This window comes from Pelophylax lessonae (genome assembly GCF_965119305.1).
Source record: "Pelophylax lessonae genome assembly, chromosome: 5".
NCBI lineage: Eukaryota > Metazoa > Chordata > Amphibia > Anura > Ranidae > Pelophylax > Pelophylax lessonae.
This window is the reverse complement of record NC_138772.1, coordinates 563701697-563723015: the sequence shown is the minus strand read 5'-3', so window position 1 is coordinate 563723015 and position 21319 is coordinate 563701697. Positions and strand designations below refer to the sequence as shown.

The 21319-nt window shown below is 51.5% G+C and overlaps 1 protein-coding gene across 2 annotated transcripts in view; it reads left to right on the top strand.

Annotated features, from left to right (window-relative positions):
- SLC4A2 (solute carrier family 4 member 2) overlaps positions 1-21319 on the top strand; it is a 154557-nt gene that overhangs the window by 77900 nt on the left and 55338 nt on the right. For both annotated transcript variants that reach the window (XM_082257960.1, XM_082257961.1), the window contains exons 3-5: positions 8156-8315; positions 14486-14709; positions 15049-15149. In XM_082257960.1, the coding sequence (XP_082114086.1) occupies positions 8156-8315; positions 14486-14709; positions 15049-15149 (485 nt within the window). The remainder of the gene's footprint in view (positions 1-8155; positions 8316-14485; positions 14710-15048; positions 15150-21319) is intronic.

Here is a 21319-nt window from a genome sequence, read left to right as displayed (position 1 = left end):
TTATGGGCTATGCACTGGATCCTGTGGGTTATGCTCTGCACCATATGTCCCATACGCTGCACCATGTGGCCAGTACACTGCACTCTGTGGGCTATGCTCTGCACTCCATGGGCTATACACTGCATCCTGTGGGCTATGCTCTGCACTCCATGGGCTATACACTGCACTCTGTGGGCTATGCTCTGCACCTTATGGGCTATACACTGCACTCTGTGGGCTATGCTCTGCACTCCATGGGCTATACACTGCACCCTGTGGGCTATGCTCTGCACTCCATGGGCTATACACTGCACACTGTGGGCTATGCTCTGCACCTTGTAGGCTATACACTGCACCCTGTGGGCTATGGTCAGCACCTTATAGGCTATACACTGCACACTGTGGGCTATGCTCTGCACTCCATGGGCTATACACTGCACACTGTGGGCTATGCTCTGCACTCCATGGGCTATACACTGCACACTGTGGGCTATGCTCTGCACTCCATGGGCTATACACTGCACACTGTGGGCTATGCTCTGCACCTTGTAGGCTATACACTGCACCCTGTGGGCTATGCTCTGCACTTCATGGACTATACACTACGCCCTGTGGTCTATGCTCTGCACCTTGTAGGCTATACACTGCATTATGCACTCTATGCCTTTGACTCCATCCAGTCAGCTAGGCACTACATCTAGTGGACTATAAGTTGGGCCACTATGGGCCACCATAGGCTCTGTATCCCATTGGCTGTAAGACATGGGTTATGCTCTCAACCCAACAGGCTGATGGAGTGTTATCAGTGGACCATGCGCTGTATGCCATGAGCTATGTTCTGCACCCCATGTACTGTACACCACATGAGGTATGGGATGTTCTGCAGCCCATGGACTGCACATCATATGAGGTATGGGATGTTCTTCACCCCATGGACTGCACATCATATGAGGTATGGGATGTTCTGCACCCCATGGACTGTATAGCATATGAGGTATGGGATGTTCCGCACCCCATGTACTGTACACCATATGAGGTATGGGATGTTCTGCACCCCATGTACTGTACACCATATGAGGTATGGGATGTTCTGCACCCCATGTACTGTACACCATATGAGGTATGGGATGTTCTGCACCCCATGTACTGTACACCATATGAGGTATGGGATGTTCTGCACCCCATGTACTGTACACCATATGAGGTATGGGATGTTCCGCACCCCATGTACTGTACACCATATGAGGTATGGGATGTTCTGCACCCCATGTACTGTACACCATATGAGGTATGGGATGTTCCGCACCCCATGTACTGTACACCATATGAGGTATGGGATGTTCCGCACCCCATGTACTGTACACCATATGAGGTATGGGATGTTCCGCACCCCATGTACTGTACACCATATGAGGTATGGGATGTTCTGCACCCCATGTACTGTACACCATATGAGGTATGGGATGTTCTGCACCCCATGGACTGTATAGCATATGAGGTATGGGATGTTCTGCACCCCATGGACTGTAAACTATGTGGGATATGAGATGTTCTGCACACAGACAGTTGGGATTGAGGTCTGTCCATACAGTTGGGTTCCTGTAGCTCTATGATTTCCACATGCATTATTCTCTGCACTACAAGTGACATTGTTCAGATTGTCAATATTTGATGTGGAAGAAATTCAGATATTTCTTAATGTCCCTGTGTCCTTGAGTCGCTCTACAATCTCATACTGTATACTGATAAGCCAGAAGGGGAGGTATTGACCCCACAATGTCAGCCCTACCTCCATATGTCCTCCTTCCAGTCTCACTTCAGCTCATTCTCCACTTTCCATTAGTGCCTGAGCCTCACTGCTGGACATGGAGAAGGTAAGTCATCCACCAATGGGTCTACCCAACCTCACCGCTGGACATGGAGAAGGTAAGTCATCCACCAATGGGTCTACCCAACCTCACCGCTGGACATGGAGAAGGTAAGTCATCCACCAATGGGTCTACCCAACCTCACCGCTGGACATGGAGAAGGTAAGTCATCCACCAATGGGTCTACCCAACCTCACCGCTGGACATGGAGAAGGTAAGTCATCCACCAATGGGTCTACCCAACCAGCCATTGTTCAATAGGAATTTTCTGCCTTCTCTCGCTGTCCTGGTTCCATCCTTCTACCGTTGGTTCCATCCTTCTACCGTTGGTTCCATCCTTTTACCGTTGGTTCCATCCTTCTACCGTTGGTTCCATCCTTCTACCGTTGGTTCCATCCTTCTACCGTTGGTTCCATGCTTCTACCGTTGGTTCCATCCTTCTACCGTTGGTTCCCACTCATCCGACCCTCTCTTTGCTTCTGCAGTGACCTATTGCAGGCAGGTAGAGGTCACAATCTGATATTATTCGTTATCAGCCATTTCACGGATCAGAAAGAAGGCCATTTGAAGGTAACGGTGTACAAAGAGCAACGGTTCAGTGTAATCAGATCTCTGGCTGGTTGCTGCACCATATTCATGTGAAAGGCCTGCCCTTGTCTTGTGGTGCTTCTTGTCCTGGAAGCTAACACTCCGGAGAGCAACAACTTTGTATACTTAGCCAACAAATTACAATTTCTCAACCTTGCAACCATGGCAACAGTACTGAGTTAGTAAATAGTCTTTCAGAGGAAATGCTCCCCCCTGCTGCTTTAGAAGTCTAGATTTGCATGGAATGCGGCATCCCTGTGTGAACTGCACTGAGCATCGTATGTGAGATACGGGATGACCTCTAATGACAAGGCCAGGTTGCAGTATAGCGGATTACCATGTGATTCCAGACTAAGAGCCGATCCTCCCACTAAGCACTTACATGTAGGGAAGGATCTGCAGGAAAGTTTGGGGGATCCCTGCGCTGTGTGTAGATCACCTGGAAGGCCTGGACTTCTGTGTAGATCCCCTGGAAGGCCTGGACTTTTGTGTAGATCCCCTGGAAGGCCTGGACTTCTGTGGAGATCACCTGGAAGGCCTGGACTTCTGTGTAGATCACCTGGAAGGCCTGGACTTCTGTGTAGATCCCCTGGAAGGCCTGGACTTTTGTGTAGATCCCCTGGAAGGCCTGGACTTCTGTGGAGATCACCTGGAAGGCCTGGACTTCTGTGTAGATCACCTGGAAGGCCTGGACTTCTGTGTAGATCCCCTGGAAGGCCTGGACTTTTGTGTAGATCCCCTGGAAGGCCTGGACTTCTGTGGAGATCACCTGGAAGGCCTGGACTTCTGTGGAGATCACCTGGAAGGCCTGGACTTCTGTGTAGATCACCTGGAAGGCCTGGACTTCTGTGTAGATCACCTGGAAGGCCTGGACTTCTGTGGAGATCACCTGGAAGGCCTGGACTTCTGTGGAGATCACCTGGAAGGCCTTGACTTCTGTGGAGATCACCTGGAAGGCCTGGACTTCTGTGGAGATCACCTGGAAGGCCTGGACTTCTGTGCAGATCACCTGGAAGGCCTGGACTTCTGTGGAGATCACCTGGAAGGCCTGGACTTCTGTGTAGATCACCTGGAAGGCCTGGACTTCTGTGGAGATCACCTGGAAGGCCTGGACTTCTGTGCAGATCACCTGGAAGGCCTGGACTTCTGTGTAGATCCCCTGGAAGGCCTGGACTTTTGTGTAGATCCCCTGGAAGGCCTGGACTTCTGTGGAGATCACCTGGAAGGCCTGGACTTCTGTGGAGATCACCTGGAAGGCCTGGACTTCTGTGTAGATCCCCTGGAAGGCCTGGACTTTTGTGTAGATCCCCTGGAAGGCCTGGACTTCTGTGGAGATCACCTGGAAGGCCTGGACTTCTGTGGAGATCACCTGGAAGGCCTGGACTTCTGTGTAGATCACCTGGAAGGCCTGGACTTCTGTGTAGATCACCTGGAAGGCCTGGACTTCTGTGTAGATCACCTGGAAGGCCTGGACTTCTGTGTAGATCACCTGGAAGGCCTAAACTTCTGTGTAGATCACCTGGAAGGCCTGGACTTCTGTGTAGATCACCTGGAAGGCCTAAACTTCTGTGTAGATCACCTGGAAGGCCTGGACTTCTGTGTAGATCACCTGGAAGGCCTGGACTTCTGTGTAGATCCCCTGGAAGGCCTGGACTTTTGTGTAGATCCCCTGGAAGGCCTGGACTTCTGTGGAGATCACCTGGAAGGCCTGGACTTCTGTGGAGATCACCTGGAAGGCCTGGACTTCTGTGTAGATCCCCTGGAAGGCCTGGACTTTTGTGTAGATCCCCTGGAAGGCCTGGACTTCTGTGGAGATCACCTGGAAGGCCTGGACTTCTGTGGAGATCACCTGGAAGGCCTGGACTTCTGTGTAGATCACCTGGAAGGCCTGGACTTCTGTGTAGATCACCTGGAAGGCCTGGACTTCTGTGGAGATCACCTGGAAGGCCTGGACTTCTGTGTAGATCACCTGGAAGGCCTGGACTTCTGTGGAGATCACCTGGAAGGCCTGGACTTCTGTGTAGATCACCTGGAAGGCCTGGACTTCTGTGTAGATCACCTGGAAGGCCTGGACTTCTGTGGAGATCACCTGGAAGGCCTGGACTTCTGTGTAGATCACCTGGAAGGCCTGGACTTCTGTGGAGATCACCTGGAAGGCCTGGACTTCTGTGGAGATCACCTGGAAGGCCTGGACTTCTGTGGAGATCACCTGGAAGGCCTGGACTTCTGTGTAGATCACCTGGAAGGCCTGGACTTCTGTGTAGATCACCTGGAAGGCCTGGACTTCTGTGTAGATCACCTGGAAGGCCTGGACTTCTGTGTAGATCACCTGGAAGGCCTAAACTTCTGTGTAGATCACCTGGAAGGCCTGGACTTCTGTGTAGATCACCTGGAAGGCCTAAACTTCTGTGTAGATCACCTGGAAGGCCTGGACTTCTGTGTAGATCACCTGGAAGGCCTGGACTTCTGTGTAGATCCCCTGGAAGGCCTGGACTTTTGTGTAGATCCCCTGGAAGGCCTGGACTTCTGTGGAGATCACCTGGAAGGCCTGGACTTCTGTGGAGATCACCTGGAAGGCCTGGACTTCTGTGTAGATCACCTGGAAGGCCTGGACTTCTGTGTAGATCACCTGGAAGGCCTGGACTTCTGTGTAGATCACCTGGAAGGCCTGGACTTCTGTGTAGATCACCTGGAAGGCCTGGACTTCTGTGTAGATCACCTGGAAGGCCTAAACTTCTGTGTAGATCACCTGGAAGGCCTGGACTTCTGTGTAGATCACCTGGAAGGCCTGGACTTCTGTGTAGATCCCCTGGAAGGCCTGGACTTTTGTGTAGATCCCCTGGAAGGCCTGGACTTCTGTGGAGATCACCTGGAAGGCCTGGACTTCTGTGGAGATCACCTGGAAGGCCTGGACTTCTGTGTAGATCACCTGGAAGGCCTGGACTTCTGTGTAGATCACCTGGAAGGCCTGGACTTCTGTGTAGATCACCTGGAAGGCCTGGACTTCTGTGTAGATCACCTGGAAGGCCTGGACTTCTGTGTAGATCACCTGGAAGGCCTAAACTTCTGTGTAGATCACCTGGAAGGCCTGGACTTCTGTGTAGATCACCTGGAAGGCCTGGACTTCTGTGTAGATCACCTGGAAGGCCTAAACTTCTGTGTAGATCCCCTGGAAGGCCTGGACTTTTGTGTAGATCCCCTGGAAGGCCTGGACTTCTGTGGAGATCACCTGGAAGGCCTGGACTTCTGTGGAGATCACCTGGAAGGCCTGGACTTCTGTGTAGATCACCTGGAAGGCCTGGACTTCTGTGGAGATCACCTGGAAGGCCTGGACTTCTGTGGAGATCACCTGGAAGGCCTGGACTTCTGTGTAGATCACCTGGAAGGCCTGGACTTCTGTGTAGATCACCTGGAAGGCCTGGACTTCTGTGGAGATCACCTGGAAGGCCTGGACTTCTGTGTAGATCACCTGGAAGGCCTGGACTTCTGTGGAGATCACCTGGAAGGCCTGGACTTCTGTGTAGATCACCTGGAAGGCCTGGACTTCTGTGGAGATCACCTGGAAGGCCTGGACTTCTGTGTAGATCACCTGGAAGGCCTGGACTTCTGTGTAGATCACCTGGAAGGCCTGGACTTCTGTGGAGATCACCTGGAAGGCCTGGACTTCTGTGTAGATCACCTGGAAGGCCTGGACTTCTGTGGAGATCACCTGGAAGGCCTGGACTTCTGTGGAGATCACCTGGAAGGCCTGGACTTCTGTGGAGATCACCTGGAAGGCCTGGACTTCTGTGTAGATCACCTGGAAGGCCTGGACTTCTGTGTAGATCACCTGGAAGGCCTGGACTTCTGTGTAGATCAACTGGAAGGCCTGGACTTCTGTGTAGATCACCTGGAAGGCCTGGACTTCTGTGTAGATCACCTGGAAGGCCTGGACTTCTGTGTAGATCACCTGGAAGGCCTAAACTTCTGTGTAGATCACCTGGAAGGCCTGGACTTCTGTGTAGATCACCTGGAAGGCCTAAACTTCTGTGTAGATCACCTGGAAGGCCTGGACTTCTGTGTAGATCACCTGGAAGGCCTGGACTTCTGTGTAGATCCCCTGGAAGGCCTGGACTTTTGTGTAGATCCCCTGGAAGGCCTGGACTTCTGTGGAGATCACCTGGAAGGCCTGGACTTCTGTGTAGATCACCTGGAAGGCCTGGACTTCTGTGTAGATCACCTGGAAGGCCTGGACTTCTGTGTAGATCACCTGGAAGGCCTAAACTTCTGTGTAGATCACCTGGAAGGCCTGGACTTCTGTGTAGATCACCTGGAAGGCCTGGACTTCTGTGTAGATCCCCTGGAAGGCCTGGACTTTTGTGTAGATCCCCTGGAAGGCCTGGACTTCTGTGGAGATCACCTGGAAGGCCTGGACTTCTGTGGAGATCACCTGGAAGGCCTGGACTTCTGTGTAGATCACCTGGAAGGCCTGGACTTCTGTGTAGATCACCTGGAAGGCCTGGACTTCTGTGTAGATCACCTGGAAGGCCTGGACTTCTGTGTAGATCACCTGGAAGGCCTGGACTTCTGTGTAGATCACCTGGAAGGCCTAAACTTCTGTGTAGATCACCTGGAAGGCCTGGACTTCTGTGTAGATCACCTGGAAGGCCTGGACTTCTGTGTAGATCACCTGGAAGGCCTAAACTTCTGTGTAGATCCCCTGGAAGGCCTGGACTTTTGTGTAGATCCCCTGGAAGGCCTGGACTTCTGTGGAGATCACCTGGAAGGCCTGGACTTCTGTGGAGATCACCTGGAAGGCCTGGACTTCTGTGTAGATCACCTGGAAGGCCTGGACTTCTGTGTAGATCACCTGGAAGGCCTAAACTTCTGTGTAGATCCCCTGGAAGGCCTGGACTTTTGTGTAGATCCCCTGGAAGGCCTGGACTTCTGTGGAGATCACCTGGAAGGCCTGGACTTCTGTGGAGATCACCTGGAAGGCCTGGACTTCTGTGTAGATCACCTGGAAGGCCTGGACTTCTGTGGAGATCACCTGGAAGGCCTGGACTTCTGTGGAGATCACCTGGAAGGCCTGGACTTCTGTGTAGATCACCTGGAAGGCCTGGACTTCTGTGTAGATCACCTGGAAGGCCTGGACTTCTGTGTAGATCACCTGGAAGGCCTAAACTTCTGTGTAGATCACCTGGAAGGCCTGGACTTCTGTGTAGATCACCTGGAAGGCCTGGACTTCTGTGTAGATCACCTGGAAGGCCTAAACTTCTGTGTAGATCCCCTGGAAGGCCTGGACTTTTGTGTAGATCCCCTGGAAGGCCTGGACTTCTGTGGAGATCACCTGGAAGGCCTGGACTTCTGTGGAGATCACCTGGAAGGCCTGGACTTCTGTGGAGATCACCTGGAAGGCCTGGACTTCTGTGGAGATCACCTGGAAGGCCTGGACTTCTGTGTAGATCACCTGGAAGGCCTGGACTTCTGTGTAGATCACCTGGAAGGCCTGGACTTCTGTGGAGATCACCTGGAAGGCCTGGACTTCTTCAGACCAGAATTTTCCTTGTAGTGGGAATACCAATAACTGGAAGTTAAGTTTATCATCAGAACGAAGACCAAGAGCCACACAGTGCCGGGAAGTCATCAGACTGGGAGGTTCTTCCACTCCAATGATCCAATATCTGTAAATTCTGTATAATTATCACTTAAACTAATCCCAACATTTCTGTCTTCTCCAGCCACCCCCTGAACTCTCCCCCCAGACATCCCCCCACTATGAGGAGGAAGGAGACGTCATCCAGGCCCTTGTGGTGGAGAGATTTGAAGATATCCTGCAAGATGCTCATCCTCGGAGTCCAACAGAGCTGGGGAAGAGCTACAGCGAGGAGGACTTCCAGTGTAAGAGGGCCTTACCATGCATAGAGAGTGGGGGTGATGGGAAACCCAGAGTTCAGGGAGTCATTTTAGATGAATACTCTACCAAATGTATTGTGTACCATGTGTGATGGGAGGTGGTGAGTACCATGTGTGATGGGAGGTGGTGAGTACCATGTGTGATGGGAGGTGGTGAGTACCATGTGTGATGGGAGATGGTGAGTACCATGTGGGATGGGAGGTGGTGAGTACCATGTGTGATGGGAGGTGGTGAGTACCATGTGGGATGGGAGGTGGTGAGTACCATGTGTGATGGGAGGTGGTGAGTACCATGTGTGATGGGAGGTGGTGAGTACCATGTGTGATGGGAGATGGTGAGTACCGTGTGTGATGGGAGGTGGTGAGTACCATGTGTGATGGGAGGTGGTGAGTACCATGTGTGATGGGAGGTGGTGAGTACCATGTGTGATGGGAGGTGGTGAGTACAATGTGTGATGGGAGGTGGTGAGTACCATGTGTGATGGGAGGTGGTGAGTACCATGTGTGATGGGAGGTGGTGAGTACCATGTGGGATGGGAGGTGGTGAGTACCATGTGTGATGGGAGGTGGTGAGTACCATGTGGGATGGGAGGTGGTGAGTACCATGTGTGATGGGAGGTGGTGAGTACCATGTGTGATGGGAGGTGGTGAGTACCATGTGTGATGGGAGGTGGTGAGTACCATGTGTGATGGGAGGTGGTGAGTACCATGTGTGATGGGAGGTGGTGAGTACCATGTGTGATGGGAGGTGGTGAGTACCATGTGGGATGGGAGGTGGTGAGTACCATGTGTGATGGGAGGTGGTGAGTACCATGTGTGATGGGAGATGGTGAGTACCGTGTGTGATGGGAGATGGTGAGTACCATGTGTGATGGGAGGTGGTGAGTACCATGTGTGATGGGAGGTGGTGAGTACCATGTGTGATGGGAGGTGGTGAGTACCATGTGTGATGGGAGGTGGTGAGTACCATGTGTGATGGGAGGTGGTGAGTAACATGTGTGATGGGAGGTGGTGAGTACCGTGTGTGATGGGAGGTGGTGAGTACCATGTGTGATGGGAGGTGGTGAGTACCATGTGTGATGGGAGGTGGTGAGTACCATGTGTGATGGGAGGTGGTGAGTACCATGTGTGATGGGAGGTGGTGAGTACCGTGTGTGATGGGAGGTGGTGAGTACCATGTGTGATGGGAGGTGGTGAGTACCATGTGTGATGGGAGATGGTGAGTACCATGTGTGATGGGAGGTGGTGAGTACCATGTGTGATGGGAGGTGGTGAGTAACATGTGTGATGGGAGATGGTGAGTACCATGTGTGATGGGAGGTGGTGAGTACCATGTGTGATGGGAGGTGGTGAGTACCATGTGGGATGGGAGGTGGTGAGTACCATGTGTGATGGGAGGTGGTGAGTACCGTGTGTGATGGGAGGTGGTGAGTACCATGTGTGATGGGAGGTGGTGAGTACCATGTGTGATGGGAGGTGGTGAGTACCATGTGTGATGGGGGGTGGTGAGTACCATGTGTGATGGGAGGTGGTGAGTACCATGTGTGATGGGAGATGGTGAGTACCATGTGGGATGGGAGATGGTGAGTACCATGTGTGATGAAGGATGGAGTACCATGTGTGATGGGAGGTGGTGAGTACCATGTGTGATGGGAGGTGGTGAGTACCATGTGTGATGGGGGGTGGTGAGTACCATGTGTGATGGGAGGTGGTGAGTACCATGTGTGATGGGAGGTGGTGAGTACCATGTTTGATGGGAGGTGGTGAGTACCATGTGTGATGGGAGGTGGTGAGTACCATGTGTGATGGGAGGTGGTGAGTACCATGTGTGATGGGAGGTGGTGAGTACCATGTGTGATGGGAGGTGGTGAGTACCATGTGTGATGGGAGGTGGTGAGTACCATGTGTGATGGGAGGTGGTGAGTACCGTGTGTGATGGGAGGTGGTGAGTACCATGTGGGATGGGAGGTGGTGAGTACCATGTGTGATGGGAGATGGTGAGTACCATGTGTGATGGGAGGTGGTGAGTACCGTGTGGGATGGGAGGTGGTGAGTACCATGTGTGATGGGAGGTGGTGAGTACCATGTGTGATGGGAGATGGTGAGTACCGTGTGTGATGGGAGATGGTGAGTACCATGTGTGATGGGAGGTGGTGAGTAACATGTGTGATGGGAGGTGGTGAGTACCATGTGTGATGGGAGGTGGTGAGTACCATGTGTGATGGGAGGTGGTGAGTACCATGTGTGATGGGAGGTGGTGAGTACCATGTGTGATGGGAGGTGGTGAGTACCATGTGTGATGGGAGATGGTGAGTACCATGTGTGATGGGAGGTGGTGAGTACCATGTGTGATGGGAGGTGGTGAGTACCATGTGTGATGGGAGGTGGTGAGTACCATGTGTGATGGGAGGTGGTGAGTAACATGTGTGATAGGAGGTGGTGAGTACCGTGTGTGATGGGAGGTGGTGAGTACCATGTGTGATGGGAGGTGGTGAGTACCATGTGTGATGGGAGGTGGTGAGTACCATGTGTGATGGGAGATGGTGAGTACCATGTGTGATGGGAGGTGGTGAGTACCGTGTGTGATGGGAGGTGGTGAGTACCGTGTGTGATGGGAGGTGGTGAGTACCATGTGTGATGGGAGGTGGTGAGTACCATGTGTGATGGGAGGAGGTGAGTACCATGTGTGATGGGAGGTGGTGAGTACCATGTGTGATGGGAGGTGGTGAGTACCATGTGTGATGGGAGGTGGTGAGTACCATGTGTGATGGGAGGAGGTGAGTACCATGTGTGATGGGAGGTGGTGAGTACCGTGTGTGATGGGAGGTGGTGAGTACCATGTGTGATGGGAGGTGGTGAGTACCGTGTGTGATGGGAGGTGGTGAGTACCATGTGTGATGGGAGGTGGTGAGTACCATGTGTGATGGGAGATGGTGAGTACCATGTGTGATGGGAGGTGGTGAGTACCATGTGTGATGGGAGGTGGTGAGTACCATGTGTGATGGGAGGTGGTGAGTACCATGTGTGATGGGAGGTGGTGAGTAACATGTGTGATGGGAGGTGGTGAGTACCGTGTGTGATGGGAGGTGGTGAGTACCATGTGGGATGGGAGGTGGTGAGTACCATGTGTGATGGGAGGTGGTGAGTACCATGTGTGATGGGAGGTGGTGAGTACCATGTGTGATGGGAGGTGGTGAGTACCGTGTGTGATGGGAGGTGGTGAGTACCGTGTGTGATGGGAGGTGGTGAGTACCATGTGTGATGGGAGGTGGTGAGTACCATGTGTGATGGGAGGTGGTGAGTACCATGTGTGATGGGAGGTGGTGAGTACCATGTGTGATGGGAGGTGGTGAGTACCATGTGTGATGGGAGATGGTGAGTACCATGTGTGATGGGAGGTGGTGAGTACCATGTGTGATGAAGGATGGAGCACCATGTGTGATGGGAGGTGGTGAGTACCATGTGGGATGGGAGGTGGTGAGTACCATGTTTGATGGGAGGTGGTGAGTACCATGTGTGATGGGAGGTGGTGAGTACCATGTGTGATGGGGGGTGGTGAGTACCATGTGTGATGGGAGATGGTGAGTACCGTGTGTGATGGGAGATGGTGAGTACCATGTGTGATGGGAGGTGGTGAGTAACATGTGTGATGGGAGGTGGTGAGTACCATGTGTGATGGGAGGTGGTGAGTACCGTGTGTGATGGGAGGTGGTGAGTACCATGTGTGATGGGAGATGGTGAGTACCATGTGTGATGGGAGGTGGTGAGTACCATGTGTGATGGGAGGTGGTGAGTACCATGTGTGATGGGAGGTGGTGAGTACCATGTGTGATGGGAGGTGGTGAGTAACATGTGTGATAGGAGGTGGTGAGTACCGTGTGTGATGGGAGGTGGTGAGTACCATGTGTGATGGGAGGTGGTGAGTACCATGTGTGATAGGAGGTGGTGAGTACCGTGTGTGATGGGAGGTGGTGAGTACCATGTGTGATGGGAGGTGGTGAGTACCGTGTGTGATGGGAGGTGGTGAGTACCATGTGTGATGGGAGGTGGTGAGTACCATGTGTGATGGGAGGTGGTGAGTACCATGTGTGATAGGAGGTGGTGAGTACCGTGTGTGATGGGAGGTGGTGAGTACCATGTGTGATGGGAGGTGGTGAGTACCGTGTGTGATGGGAGGTGGTGAGTACCATGTGTGATGGGAGGTGGTGAGTACCATGTGTGATGGGAGGAGGTGAGTACCATGTGTGATGGGAGGTGGTGAGTACCATGTGTGATGAAGGATGGAGCACCATGTGTGATGGGAGGTGGTGAGTACCATGTGGGATGGGAGGTGGTGAGTACCATGTGTGATGAAGGATGGAGCACCATGTGTGATGGGAGGTGGTGAGTACCATGTGTGATGGGAGGTGGTGAGTACCATGTGTGATGGGAGGTGGTGAGTACCATGTGGGATGGGAGGTGGTGAGTACCGTGTGTGATGGGAGGTGGTGAGTACCGTGTGTGATGGGAGGTGGTGAGTACCATGTGTGATGGGAGGTGGTGAGTACCATGTGTGATGGGAGATGGTGAGTACCATGTGTGATGGGAGGTGGTGAGTACCATGTGTGATGGGAGGTGGTGAGTACCATGTGTGATGGGAGGTGGTGAGTACCATGTGTGATGGGAGGTGGTGAGTACCATGTGTGATGGGGGGTGGTGAGTACCATGTGTGATGGGAGGTGGTGAGTACCATGTGTGATGGGAGATGGTGAGTACCATGTGTGATGGGAGGTGGTGAGTACCATGTGTGATGAAGGATGGAGCACCATGTGTGATGGGAGGTGGTGAGTACCATGTGGGATGGGAGGTGGTGAGTACCATGTGTGATGGGGGGTGGTGAGTACCATGTGTGATGGGAGGTGGTGAGTACCATGTGTGATGGGGGGTGGTGAGTACCAGGTGTGATGGGGGGTGGTGAGTACCATGTGTGATGGGAGGTGGTGAGTACCATGTGTGATGGGGGGTGGTGAGTACCATGTGTGATGGGGGGTGGTGAGTACCATGTGTGATGGGGGGTGGTGAGTACCATGTGTGATGGGGGGTGGTGAGTACCATGTGTGATGGGAGGTGGTGAGTACCATGTGTGATGGGGGGTGGTGAGTACCATGTGTGATGGGAGGTGGTGAGTACCATGTGTGATGGGGGGTGGTGAGTACCATGTGTGATGGGAGGTGGTGAGTACCATGTGTGATGGGAGGTGGTGAGTACCATGTGTGATGGGGGGTGGTGAGTACCATGTGTGATGGGAGGTGGTGAGTACCATGTGTGATGGGAGGTGGTGAGTACCATGTGTGATGGGAGGTGGTGAGTACCATGTGGGATGGGAGGTGGTGAGTACCGTGTGTGATGGGAGGTGGTGAGTACCATGTGTGATGGGAGGTGGTGAGTACCATGTGTGATGGGAGGTGGTGAGTACCATGTGTGATGGGAGGTGGTGAGTACCATGTGTGATGGGAGGTGGTGAGTACCATGTGGGATGGGAGGTGGTGAGTACCATGTGTGATGGGGGGTGGTGAGTACCATGTGTGATGGGAGGTGGTGAGTACCATGTGTGATGGGAGGTGGTGAGTACCGTGTGTGATGGGAGGTGGTGAGTACCATGTGGGATGGGAGGTGGTGAGTACCATGTGTGATGAAGGATGGAGCACCATGTGTGATGGGAGGTGGTGAGTACCATGTGGGATGGGAGGTGGTGAGTACCATGTGTGATGGGGGGTGGTGAGTACCATGTGTGATGGGAGGTGGTGAGTACCATGTGTGATGGGGGGTGGTGAGTACCAGGTGTGATGGGGGGTGGTGAGTACCATGTGTGATGGGAGGTGGTGAGTACCATGTGTGATGGGGGGTGGTGAGTACCATGTGTGATGGGAGGTGGTGAGTACCATGTGTGATGGGGGGTGGTGAGTACCATGTGTGATGGGAGGTGGTGAGTACCATGTGTGATGGGGGGTGGTGAGTACCATGTGTGATGGGGGGTGGTGAGTACCATGTGTGATGGGGGGTGGTGAGTACCATGTGTGATGGGGGGTGGTGAGTACCATGTGTGATGGGGGGTGGTGAGTACCGTGGTGGCACAGTAACTGGTCTGGGACTCAGAGTTATCACTTATATTTTAGACCATCGTCAGTCGTCTCATCACATCCACCACCCCCTTTCCTCTCACCTCCCTCCGGACTCAAACCGGGATCCTCGCAAACACAAAAAGAAGAAGAAGAAGAGAAGAAGGGCCTCAGTCCCCGGAGACACCCCAGGGACCATCCATGAAAGGGAAGAGGAGGAGGAAGAGGAAACCGATGAAGAGAAAACACCTGATGAAGGAACGGAATCATCCGACTTACAGGTGCGTCCTGGGATGGCGCTATACTCCATACTTCATTGGGATGGCGCTATACTCCATACTTCATTGGGATGGCGCTATACTCCATACTTCATTGGGGTGGCGCTATACTCCATACTTCATTGGGGTGGCGCTATACTCCATACTTCATTGGGATGGCGCTATACTCCATACTTCATTGGGGTGGCGCTATACTCCATACTTCATTGGGGTGGCGCTATACTCCATACTTCATTGGGATGGCGCTATACTCCATACTTCATTGGGATGGCGCTATACTCCATACTTCATTGCATGGAAGAACTGCCAATCACATTCCTTCTTTCTTCTCTTTTCTTCCAGTTCTTCCCGGTGGAGGATGAGATCTCTCAGAGAAGCTCTGGATTGGTCGTGGCTTCATCTGCAGATTCGGGGGTCAGGGAGCAGAAGCCGGAGCCCTCAGGGTAGGTGGATGGTAAAGCAGAGGCTTTCAATGAGTTGCTGTTGTACTGGGGCTCCCCTGATCTTTATTTCACTAATGGATATAGAGCCATGAGCAGTACGCTCCATGACCAGTACGCTCCATGACCAGTACACTCCATGACCAGTACACTCCATGAGCAGTACACTCCATGAGCAGTACACTCCATGACCAGTACACTCCATGAGCAGTACACTCCATGAGCAGTACACTCCATGAGCAGTACACTCCATGACCGGTACGCTCCATGAGCAGTACACTCCATGACCAGTACACTCCATGACCAGTACGCTCCATGAGCAGTACACTCCATGACCAGTACACTCCATGACCAGTACACTCCATGACCAGTACACTCCATGACCGGTACGCTCCATGAGCAGTACACTCCATGACCAGTACACTCCATGAGCAGTATACTCCATGACCAGTACACTCCATGAGCAGTACACTCCATGACCAGTACACTCCATGACCAGTACGCTCCATGAGCAGTACACTCCATGACCAGTACGCTCCATGACCAGTACACTCCATGACCGGTACGCTCCATGACCAGTACACTCCATGAGCAGTACACTCCATGACCAGTACGCTCCATGAGCAGTACACTCCATGACCAGTACACTCCATGAGCAGTATACTCCATGACCAGTACACTCCATGAGCAGTACACTCCATGACCAGTACACTCCATGACCAGTACGCTCCATGAGCAGTACACTCCATGACCAGTACACTCCATGAGCAGTACACTCCATGAGCAGTACACTCCATGAGCAGTACACTCCATGAGCAGTACACTCCATGAGCAGTACACTCCATGAGCAGTACACTCCATGACCGGTACGCTCCATGACCGGTACGCTCCATGAGCGGTACGCTCCATGACCGGTACGCTCCATGACCGGTACGCTCCATGAGCAGTACACTCCATGACCAGTACGCTCCATGAGCAGTATACTCCATGACCGGTACGCTCCATGAGCAGTACACTCCATGAGCAGTACACTCCATGACCGGTACGCTCCATGAGCGGTACGCTCCATGACCGGTACGCTCCATGAGCGGTACGCTCCATGAGCGGTACGCTCCATGACCGGTACGCTCCATGAGCGGTACGCTCCATGAGCGGTACGCTCCATGAGCAGTACGCTCCATGACCAGTACACTCCATGACCAGTACACTCCATGAGCAGTACACTCCATGACCAGTACGCTCCATGAGCAGTACGCTCCATGACCAGTACACTCCATGAGCAGTACACTCCATGACCAGTACGCTCCATGAGCAGTACGCTCCATGACCAGTACACTCCATGACCGGTACGCTCCATGACCGGTACACTCCATGACCGGTACACTCCATGACCAGTACACTCCATGACCAGTACACTCCATGAGCAGTACACTCCATGACCAGTACGCTCCATGACCAGTACGCTCCATGACCGGTACACTCCATGAGCAGTACACTCCATGAGCAGTACACTCCATGACCAGTACGCTCCATGACCAGTACACTCCATGAGCAGTACACTCCATGACCAGTACGCTCCATGACCAGTACGCTCCATGACCAGTACGCTCCATGACCAGTACACTCCATGAGCAGTACACTCCATGACCAGTACACTCCATGACCAGTACACTCCATGAGCAGTACACTCCATGACCAGTACACTCCATGACCAGTACGCTCCATGAGCAGTACGCTCCATGAGCAGTACACTCCATGACCGGTACACTCCATGACCAGTACGCTCCATGACCAGTACGCTCCATGAGCAGTACGCTCCATGAGCAGTACACTCCATGACCAGTACGCTCCATGACCAGTACGCTCCATGACCGGTACACTCCATGACCGGTACGCTCCATGACCAGTACACTCCATGAGCAGTACACTCCATGACCTGTACACTCCATGACCTTTACACTCATAGTTACATAGTAGTTGAGGTTGAATAAAGACAATAGTCCATCCAGTTCCCCCTGTGTAGGTGTGTGTGGGCGGAGTTCCCCCTGTATAGGTGTGTGTGGGCGGAGTTCCCCCTGTGTAGGTGTGTGTGGGCGGAGTTCCCCCTGTGTAGGTGTGTGTGGCTGTAATCATCTCTCATACCCCTGAATGTTCTGATCCTTGAGATGTAAGTCTAAGAGTCTTTTGAAAGCCACCATACTTCCCGCAGAAACCACCTCTTGTGGTAGAGAATTCCACAATCTTGTAGCCCTAACAGTAAAGAACCCCCCTGCGTTGCCTGAGGTTAAAACGCTTCTCCTCCAATTGCATTGTATGTCCTCGAGTCCTCATGCAATCCCTCCGATTGAATAGCTTTTTTTATAAGCTGAGATCCCCATTGAGATATTTATAAATTGCTATCATGTCCCCTCTCAGGCGTCTCTTCTCCAGGGAGAATAAATCGAGCGATTGTAGACGCTCTTCATAGTCAAGGTCCTCCAATCCCCTAATTAGTTTAGTTGCCCTTCTCTGGACTTTCTCCAGCTCCAACACATCCCTCCTGAGGACTGGTGACCAGAACTGGACAGAATACTCCAGATGCGGTCGGACCAGAGTTTTATAAAGTGGAAGGATTATAGTCTTATCTCTGGAATACATCCCTTTCTTTATGCATGCTAATATTCTGCTGGCTTTGGCAGCTGCCGCTTGACATTGCATTCTGTTGCCTAATCTATCATCAACCAAGACTCCCAGATCTTTCTCCATTTTTGATACCCCCAGAGGTTCCCCCCCTAAACTGTATTGTGTTTTTATGTTATTGTTCCCTAAGTGCAAAACCTTACACTTCTCCACATTAAACCTCATTTGCCATGTCATTGCCCACTCTGTTATTTTGTCCAGGTCATTCTGTAGGATATCTGCTTCATGCTGTGAAGTTATTGCCCTGCCCAATTTTGTGTCATCTGCAAAAACTGATATCGAACTACTGATCCCATCCTCAATGCTGTTTATGAATAAATTGAACAAGGTTGGTCCCAGGACTGAGCCTTGGGGGACCCCGCTTACCACCGCAGACCAGTCTGAGTATGCGCTGTTTATTGCACCCCCCCCCCCCCTTTAGCCAGTTCCGTATCCAAGAGCAAACCTTGTGGTCGATACCTGCAGACCTTATTTTTTAAATTAAGCGCTTGTGGGGGACTGTATCAAACGCCTTAGCAAAATCCAAGTACACCACATCCACTGGTCTCCCCCTATCTAGCTCACAGCTCACCTCCTCGTAGAATGCTAAGAGATTGGTTTGACAAGAACGCCCATTTGTAAACCCGTGCTGATTACTGCTGATGATGTTGTTGTCCTTAGCATACTCTACGATATAGTCCCTTATCATCCCCTCCAGAAGTTTACATACTACTGATGTCAAACTGACAGGCCTATAATTTCCAGGGATATGCCTCTGGCCCTTTTTGAATATTGGAATCACGTTAGCTTTCTTCCAATCCCCTGGTACATCTCCTGTCCTAATAATGTCCGCAAAGATCAGGAACAGTGGTCTGGATATAACCTTACTGAGTTCCTTGAGTACTCTTGGATGTATGCCATCCGGGCCTGGTGATTTATTTGTGTTAATTTTATCCAGCCTTTCCCTGATTTCCCCCTCTGTTAGCCATAGCAGCAAGACCTGTGTATTACTACTAACCATACAGTCATGGTCAGTGTACCCCTCCTTTTCCTGTGTAAAGACTGACGAGAAAAAAGCATTCAGCACGGTTGCTTTTTCAGTGTCCTCTGTAACCATCCTCCCATCATTGTTAATTATGTGTGCAATATGCTCTGCCCTAGTTTTTTTGCTGTTGATATATTTAAAGAATTTCTTTGGGTTTTTTTTACTATCCTCTGCTATTTGTCTCTCAAAGTTGATTTTAGCCATCTTGATTTCTTGTTTACTTTTCTTATTTGCCTCCTTGTATTGCTCGAAAGACGATAATGTGCCCTCTGATTTATACTTCTTGAAGGCCAATTTTTTCCCCCTAATAAGTTTTTTGACTCTACAGTTTAGCCAGCCAGGTTTGGCTTTGTCTCTTCTAAATTTATTTCCCATAGGAATGCACTGCAAGATGCCTTTGTTTAATATGTTCCTAAAGCATTCCCATTTTTCCTCTGTGGTCAGGGATCCCAGGGTTTGGTCCCAGTTTACCCTTTCCATCAATGAGTACAATTTTGGAAAGTTTGCCCTTCTGAAGTTTAGGGTTCTTATGTTCCCCACTTGCCTTGTTATATTGTTATTTACACTAAATGTGATCATCCTGTGATCGCTAGAGCCCAGGTTGTCCTGAACTACTACCTCCGAGATTATGTCTGGGTCATTAGTGATCAATAGATCCAGGACTGCATTTTCTCTGGTAGGGGAATCCACCAACTGTGACATGTAATTATCCTGTAAGGTTTCCGTGAATAGACGGGCCTTCTGTGAGTGTGCAGTCCCCTCTTCCCAGTCAATGTCGGGATAATTGATGCCCCCTAGTAGGATGACTGATCCCAGCTTTGCCACTTTACCCAACAGTGATATAAATTCCGGCTCTACCTCCTCCCTTTGGTTAGGTGGCCTATAGCAAACCCCCACAACTACTTTTCCCTTTACTTCTTCCCTGTGGAGTTCTACCCACACAAATTCTAACTCCATACTCATCCCTTCCGTAATATCACTCCTCTCTATCACCCTTACATTATTCTTGATGTAGAGACATACCCCTCCCCCTCTTTTTCCTACCCTGTCCTTCCGGTACACCGAATACCCTTGGATATTGGCCAGCCAGTCATGTGAGGGGTCGAACCAAGTTTCCGTTATTCCCACAAGGTCTATGTCTTCCTCATGTACTAACATTTCCAATTCATCCATTTTATTAGCTAGGCTCCTGGCATTAGCATATACCCCTCTTAGTTTTGTGGAAGTTGATAGTGAATGGTGATTATTTTCCTGTTTGGTCTGAGGTTTTCCCACACAGACCTACCAATTGACGTTATGGAACTACTGTCGCTGCTGCCTCTAATACTGCCTTCTGTCCTTTGCTCCCTCCTGACTGACTCTACTTCTGAGCCCTCCCCCCACTCCATCACCTGTACACTCCCTGACCTGTACATTCCATGACCCGTATATTCCATGACCATACACTCCATGACCCATACACTCCAAGACCTGTACACTCCATCACCCATACACTCCATGACTTGTACATTCCATGACCCATACACTCCATGACCGGTCCCCATACACTCCATGACCTGTACACTCCATGATACGCTCCAGAAGCTCTGTGACCAGTACACTCCATGGCCTGTACACTCCATGACCCGTAGACTCCATGACCCAAACACTCCATGACCTGTACATTCCATGAACCGTACACTCAATGACCTGTACACTCGATGACCCGTACATTCCATGACCCGTACACTCATTGACCCATACACTCTATAACCTTTACACTCCATGACCTGTGCCTAGAAACTCCATTTCCTGTGCACTCCATGACCTGTACACTCCATCACCCATACATTCCATGACCCGTACACTCCATAACTTTTACACTCCATGACCTGTGCCTAGAAACTCCATGACCTGTGCACTCCATGACCCGTACACTCCATCACCCATACATTCCATGACCCGTACATTCCATGACCCGTACACTCCAAGACCTGTACACTTCATGACCTCTCCCCTTACACTCCATAGCCCGTACCTTCCATGACCTGTTCACTTCATCACCTATCCCTGTACACTCCATGACCTGTATACTTCATGACCAGTGCAATCCAAGACCTGTGCACTTCATGACCCGTACATTCCATTATCTGTACACTCCATGACCCGTACACTCCTTGACCTGTCTCTACAGTATATACTCCATGACCTGTCCACTACATGATCCGTACACTTCATGACCTATACACTCCATTATCCGTACACTTCATGACCCACACATACCATGACCAGTATACTCCATGACCTGTACACTGCATGACATATACATTCCATGACCAGCACACTCCATGACCAGCACACTCCATGACTTGCACACTCCATGACCTGTCCCTGTACACTCCATAACCCGCACACTAGATAACTAGTACAATCCATGGCCTGTACACTCCATGACCTGTAGACTCAATGAGCTGTACACCCCATGACCTGT